The 7,471-nt window shown below is 46.6% G+C and overlaps 2 protein-coding genes across 2 annotated transcripts; one reads left to right on the top strand and one right to left on the bottom strand.

The window, feature by feature from the left end:
• Window positions 1-1,244: 1,244 nt before the first annotated feature.
• On the top strand, window positions 1,245-3,432 carry LOC123093665 (uncharacterized). Its single transcript, XM_044515676.1, has 3 exons — window positions 1,245-1,731; window positions 2,962-3,037; window positions 3,140-3,432. Exons 1-3 carry the CDS (start codon window positions 1,525-1,527, stop codon window positions 3,187-3,189), a joined length of 333 nt encoding a protein of 110 aa, XP_044371611.1. The 5' UTR covers window positions 1,245-1,524; the 3' UTR covers window positions 3,190-3,432.
• A 1,777-nt stretch (window positions 3,433-5,209) lies between these two features.
• LOC123093660 (subtilisin-like protease) lies at window positions 5,210-6,472 on the bottom strand. Its single transcript, XM_044515668.1, has 2 exons — window positions 6,099-6,472; window positions 5,210-5,860 (listed from the first exon to the last, which is right to left on the bottom strand). Exons 1-2 carry the CDS (start codon window positions 6,164-6,166, stop codon window positions 5,332-5,334), a joined length of 597 nt encoding a protein of 198 aa, XP_044371603.1. The 5' UTR covers window positions 6,167-6,472; the 3' UTR covers window positions 5,210-5,331.
• Between the last annotated feature and the right edge of the window lie 999 nt (window positions 6,473-7,471).

Here is a 7,471-nt window from a genome sequence, read left to right as displayed (position 1 = left end):
AGCTCCAGTTTGCATGTTGGTGATCGACTTGCAACTAGAATAAAAAATAAAAAGGTGAATCCAGTTAGGAGTACACTTGCAGGAAAGATCAAAACGGTTTGGACCCACATGCATGTCGGTGATCGACTTGCAACTGGAAACAAAAATAAAAATAAGAAATTGGTTGTTGCCCGTCATTGTACTGCTTAGAAACTTGACCGGGTCGCCTCTATTCCTTAGACAAAGAGCAATGGGATAAAGAGAGCAAAGAAATAGAGCCGATGAGCCAGAGGCCAGCTCTTCTCTTCATCTTATACAGACAACACTTATCTTCAACTACAACACAGAAAAAAGACCATGAAAAACAGCTCAAAAAAGAAAGACGCACAGTGTGATGGGCTATAAAATAAACAATAGACGAGTGACACCAGACGCGCGGGACAAAACAACCCCGATCAAAGAATTGCACAAAATTTATAGAAACAAATCAAATGCACTGAAACTTAAATAAGACATCACACTCATCTATATGAGTTTTAACAATTTCGATACATGATTTACTATTCCGTGGACACGTTGCACGGATGAATACAATTCAAAACAACGAAAAAAATGCATGAACAATCATACTGTATATACACGCACAAAGGAGATGCATGTACATGTCATCTGATATATACACATTTCATAGTATCGCAAGGGGGAGAAAAAAGAAATGAAAAGAAAAAGACAAAAGAATACCTCACAAACTGCAACAGCTGCAGTCCAGACAATACAACAATAGACAAACAAAAGAAAAATAAAAGAATGGAAATGCAGCCCACGGTAGCACACATGGGCCAGCCCACGCTGGCACGCTGCATGCACTTCCCGTGCGGGCTGCGCGAGCGCACGCTACAAATCGCCAGATAGTACAATCAAAGGCGAAGAGATCATCAGTGCACGAATTATAAAGACAAAACAAATCTAACGACGAGGGACTTAGATGTGAGATAGTTATTTCACGTCTACACGTGAAATAGCAAATTCGTGGAGTAGTATTTATTTATCATCGATTGTATTTAGACCGGACGCGGCAACGCGCGGTCTTTTCCTTCTACTATCTTTATCTTTCTTTACTTACTATTAAACGAGAAAACTAGCGCGGACGAAAACTCTGCCAGAAGCGAACGAAAGGTCCACCTCACCCGCGTCACCAAAATTAGCGCTAGCCTCCATCTAATCTAACCTCGAAATTAGCACTAACCTCTCGAGCCGCACAAGTCTCCCATAGCTCGGCGGCGCCCACTCCCCCTCGCCTCTCGGGCCGCACCGGTCTCTTCCCTCAGCGCGAAACAGGCGCACGCAGGGCATCCGCCGGCAAATGAGGCCGAGAGCGATCCAGCGCCTGCATCCCTTGCCTCTCCGATCACACCGGTCTGCTGCCTAAGCACGAAGTGGGTGCATGCATGGCGGCCGCCGGCGAGCGATCCGGTGGCGCTATGGCGCATGCATCCCTCACCTCTCCGATCGCACCGGTCTGCTCCCTAAGCACGAAGTGGGTGCATGCAGGGCGGCCGCCGACGAAAGAGCCCGCGGCGCGGCGGTCTGCTCCTTACCGATTTGAGATCCGCACTGGTCTCCTCTCTGCTGGCCATTCTACGGGAAAGATCGCTGAGTACTTCATCTAAATCTGCCGCAAACGACCAGCACTCTGTGTCAAGAAGTGGGAGTATTTCCTCCCTCACACATGCTCCCTGCCTCACATGTGATGTAAGTATCGCATCCCTCACATGTGCTTCCTGACTCGCGTTCTTCTACAACATAGAGTATATGTGGATCAAATTACTTCATGTCTGCTAACAAAATTACATATCCTATGTGACAGTGGGTTATTTTTCTCCTTCGAAATTGAGGATCTGGAAGATAATGCCACAGAATAACATAAATATTTCTGTTTGAAGTGTGTATACTATCCTGATAAAATCCTCAGAACGCAGAAGTATATGCATTCTTGGTTTCATGCGCCATATTATTGTTCATGTTTGAGAGATTGGTTTTGAGCATGTGAATCTGAGCTTCAAATACTTTGCCTGAGAAACTTCAGTTATTGATAAACGACAGAGGATGAAAAATATTCAGTGATGTCTCAAGCATTTCAGTGTAACTACATTCTTGCACTTTATGCCTCATTGATTCTGTTCTGTTGCAATCTGTCTTAAGGTGCATCTGCATCTTCATTTCTTAATCATTGTTTCTATACAATTTGATGGCGAAAAAGCGTGGTGGCCGTGGCTGTGTTATTCATCGCTGAGAGGAAGAAGAAAAGGGGGGACAAGGAGCAATCATGGGCTTGGCTGGCGTGCTCGAGTGAAACATGCCCGTTTTAGTGTGGGTCCAGGCACTAGGGCACGTTGTCGGTGTGGCTTGGTCGGTCATTCGCTAGCTTAATCATCATGCGTTTGGCTAAGGAAGCGATCGCTAGCGCCAACCGGTACTCCGGCAGGCAAGTACCGCAACAATTAGTGTGACGGCCGGCATCAGACTGCGCAAGAAGACGTCTCTGCTCCAGCCTAAATGCTGGAGCCTGTACTCCCGTCTTCTGGAGGAAGGACAACAGCCTCTGGCAGAGCAAGACAACAACAGCTTCACAGCGTCACTGAAGTCCGGGCGGTGGCTAAGTTTGGCATTAGCCTAGCTGCTAGCCAGAAGTTGGACATGAAGGGGAGAGGCAGGGGTCAGCAAACGCAAAGGGGCAGGGGTCACCATAGTTGTTAATTCGTTTTTTCTGAATTTATAGCAATGCAATATAAGTTTCTGAATTTCTATCAACTGAAGATCGTGCATAGTAGTGGTCTATTGATAGTACTGGTCAAGGTGTCAAATACTTTGTTTTTTCTTTGCATCAAACCATTTCTTTTCTGCTCTGGAGTTTAGAGTCAGCCCCACCTTGATTTTCCTCCGTCCTCCGCCACTGCTCCTAAATGTATTGGAATTCAGCAGGTCATGAAAATGGACGGATGTGATAGCGAAGGAACCAGAGGGAATGATACTACTGTATCAGCAATGGTGTTGATACGTAAGTACTCCATCTATTCTACATTTTTGTATCTTTTCACAAAAAACTATCAAACTTGTGTACTGTCATGCCTTCTAATTTTTCTTGTTAATTTGCACACAGGTAGAAGATACAAAAATGAGGAAGATACTAAAAGACACATAGATGAGTAACACAGATGAGAAATTCATATGCCCATCATGTCTTGGATGAGAAACAGTATGAAAACTTCAATGAAAAATTCAGCACTGCCAAACCATTTGGAAATGCTACCAGAAATGAAAAACAATTAGGGGGTAGATGCACTAGAGGAAGGAAAGAGGAGCTCCAGTTTGATCCCATACTTTGTGTCATAATTTCATATCGATTAATTCTTGTGTCTCAATGATTCACTCTATAATTCTCATTGACGAACTTTGGGCAGTACCTTGATGAATGTACTTCAAATCTTTACTATTAAAGGGTACGTTTGTTTTGGTATGTTCGCCTCCTTCGCTACATGGCACCTTTCCATCATTTTCATTTTCAATATATTAAGTGAAGCTTTCTCTTTTTTTTATTTAATTTGTGCTGGAAAGGAGGAATACATAGTTTTGCTACATAATAGTATAAATAAGATAAGGAAGAGGGTATTGCAACTAGCAAGGTAGCATGTTCACAGTATGATTGTGAACTTCCTTAAAATATGTATGGTTGTTGTATCCTACCAAACAATATAATTTTCCATGATTTTTCTGCGGTTTGCAAGACTCAAATCTTCAAAAAGCACACGTCTTTTCATATTGAAAATGTACCTCTATTGAAACTTTGACTGTCAGTCATTCAGTTCGAAGTGAAAACACACAGAAAACTGTATTGTTAAGAGGTGTTGTCTCCTGTGCATGGATCAACCTGGATGGTGGGGGGTGGATCGGGGACGTAGCGGCAGCGGCCAGGTCTGGTGTAGTTGCCAGTTATCTTCAATTCAGGCCTTGAAATCTCAATATTTGAACGATCAGAATCTTCCTTTCAGTTGAGTGCATGAGATTACTTTGGAAGCAAACTGCAACTTTCTTGACGTGCCCAATACTAAACTGGGAGGTGCTGGGAGGCTCATGCTTAACTACCTCCGGATGAAACTGACATCGAGGTGAGTAGTGCCTACTTTATTCTTTTAGTATGAATTTATTAGCATTTCATAGAAACATGATGTATGTGATATATTTGAATCATCACTTCAATTTCATGTGCATTGGTTGAAACATGCGTTGCACGTACATGTCTACTAGAATAAAAAATAAAAAGGCGAATCCAGTTAGGAGTACACTTGCAGGAAAGATCAAAACGGTTTGGACCCACATGCATGTCGGTGGTCGACTTGCAACTGGAAACAAAAATAAAAATAAGAAATTGGCTGTTGCCCGTCATTGTACTGCTTAGAAACTTGACCGGGTCGCCTCTACTCCTTAGACAAAGAGCAATGGGATAAAAAGAGCAAAGAAATAGAGCCGATGAGCCAGCAGCCAGCTCTTCTCTTCATCTTATACAGACAACACTTATCTTCAACTACAACACAGAAAAAAGACCATGCAAAAGGCTCAAAAAAGAAAGACGCACAGTGTGATGGGCTATAAAATAAACAATAGACGAGTGACACCAGACGCGCGGGACAAAACAACCCCGATCAAAGAATTGCACAAAATTTATAGAAACAAATCAAATGGACTGAAACTTAAATAAGACATCACACTCATCTATATGAGTTTTAACAATTTCGATACATGATTTACTATTCCGTGGACACGTTGCACGGATGAATACAATTCAAAACAACGAAAAAAATGCATGAACAATCATACTGTATATACACGCACAAAGGAGATGCCTGTACATGTCATCTGATATATACACATATCATAGTATCGCAAGGGGGAGAAAAAAGAAATGAAAAAAAGACAAAAAAATACCTCACAAACTGCAACAGCTGCAGTCCAGACAATACAACAATAGACAAACAAAAGAAAAATAAAAGAATGGAAATGCAGCCCACGCTAGCACACATGGGCCAGCCCACGCTGGCACGCTGCATGCACGTCCCGTGCGGGCTGAGCGAGCGCACGCTACAAATCGCCAGATAGTACAATCAAAGGCGAAGAGATCATCAGTGCACGAATTGTAAAGACAAAACAAATCTAACGACGAGGGACTTAGATGTGAGATAGTTATTTCACATCTACATGTGAAATAGCAAATTCGTAGTATTCATTTATCATCGATTGTATTAGACGTGCCCGTTGTCCATGTCCAGAGGCAAGTATCCGCCGACACCAGGCTAGTTATCGGGGGACTCCCCCAATATGGTTCGACAGGTCCACGAGCGACGCGAGGAACGCAGTCGTGTGCGTCGTCTGCGCGCGGTAGATGTTGTTGTCGAAGGAGCGTACGAAGCCTGGCTTGGCAGAGACCTCCTTGAGCTCCTTCTCTGTCAGCCGCGCGGCGAAGCCGGTAAAGATGGTGCGGTAGGAGTAGAGCAGCCTCGGCTTGCCTTGTGCCGTCGTCGCCGACGGCAGGAACGAACGGTGCCACGCTCTGGCAGCATCAGCATCGGCATCTTGGCCTTCTTCTGGTGGCTCGAGCATGACGATATACGTCCTGTAGCCGTCGCTGTCGCCTGGCTCGACATCGTCGAGCTCGGCGGCGGTGGACATGAGCGCCGCCTTGAGCAGCTCGGCGATGGTGGACGCTAGCTCCCTCTCGTCCAGCTCGGCGGTCGTGGACGCCACCGCCGGCAGGAGGAGCAGCAGTAGCAGCGCCATGCTGCTCGCCATGGCTGCGAGCGAGCGGGAGCAGAAGATTGGTAACGGCCTGTGCTAAAATGTTATGTTAAAGGTCTAAAATGTTAAACAGAGGGCTAAAGTATTATTTAAAATAAACTCAGGGGCTATTCTGCAAATTTCTGGATTTATATTTATTTTCTGGAATTAGTTTTCTTATTGGAAATACCGAGGATAAGGTTGCCGGAGTAGGGGGGCGCTAACGCTGCAGTGCTCGGATCCTTGCCGGCGTTGGAACAAATCGAAGAGGAGCTCGAGGAGATCATTACCCTGGGACGTAAACACGTCGGGGAGGTCCGGGAGATGCCGTTCGTCGGAGGAGAGGGGTGGAGGTCATCGGAGTAGAGCGAGGAGTTGGTTCCGGAGCCGGGGACGCGTCGGTTTCGGCCCAAACGGGATGCGGCGGCTCCAGGATTGCTTCTGGGATGCTTGGCGACGGACAAGGCGGCTCTGGAAGGCGAGGCTTCGAGCTCTACTTGGCGCGTCAATGGAGGGCGGCGGCGGCTAGGGTTTCGGCGCGGGGCGGCGGGATCGGATGCGGCGCGACGAATCGGTTTCGGGAGATACGTGAGCACGGGGCCCGACTTTTATATGCGCAGAGCCCTAGGGTCTCCGGGGCGCTCACGCCGAGGTGGACTCGGTTGGGGCAGCGGCGTAGGGCACGGCCGGGTTTGGTTCGGACTCGGTGGATGGATGCGAGGGTGCGGTGGGTCGCGCAGGAGAGAAAGGCCAAGTGGGCCGGACGGGGAAAGAAAAAGGAGAGGAAGAAAGAAATGGGCCGGAGGGAAGAGAAATGAGTTTCGGCCCAGTGGAAAGAAATAGAGAAAAGAATAAAGAGAAAGGGAAAAAGAGAGAAGAAATGACGTCTTTTTTTAGGGGAAAAATCATGCCGCTTTATTTAACAAAAGCTAGGAATCTCGTCTGAAATTACATATAAAATAAAGTCTGGTGGCGATCCCACCCAAATCTCCGAACGGTTCTCACCTACACCTACTTTCGCAAGTTTATGAGCGGCAACATTCCCAGATCGACGAAGCCACGACACCTTGGCCTCGTGTCCATAGTACCGAGCAAAGTCTTGATCTCCTGCACCCATGGCCCAACAGCAGAGAGGTTCTTCTCCGGATTGTTTAGCATATACACCAGAGCTAGGTTGTCCGGCTCCACATGCGCCCGCCTTACGTTCAGATCAATCGCCATGTGGACTACACTTCGGCATGCTAGAACTTCCACCATCTGAGGATCATCAATATTTGGGAAGAAATGGCATAACCCGGCTCTGAACGCCGCCTGGTGATCCCGAAGGACCAAGCCACCTCCTCCTTTCTCCCCATTCCTGGAGACCGCGTCGTCGAAGTTGATCTTCACCCATCCATCTTCAGGAGGTTCCCACCGCTGAACGGTCTTTGGCTCCGGTTGTGGCGCCCTCGTCTCATGTGATGTTCTCCAGTCCGAAATCTGCATTTGTACTGTCGCTATTATTTCATGTTGTTGTGCTATCTTCCTCTCGTCTCTCGCCTTGTTTCTTGCTAGCCAAAGGCTATAAGCTGCTTGGAGCATCATCTCCTTCTCGTCGTCAGAGGCACGAGCAAACCAGTCAAGCAACCAAGAGGCTAGGTCTCGTTGTGTTTCGATGTGCCTC

The sequence above is a fragment of the Triticum aestivum genome, chromosome 1B, assembly GCF_018294505.1.
Source record: "Triticum aestivum cultivar Chinese Spring chromosome 1B, IWGSC CS RefSeq v2.1, whole genome shotgun sequence".
Lineage (NCBI taxonomy): Eukaryota > Viridiplantae > Streptophyta > Magnoliopsida > Poales > Poaceae > Triticum > Triticum aestivum.
This window is presented reverse-complemented; position numbering and strand designations above follow the sequence as displayed.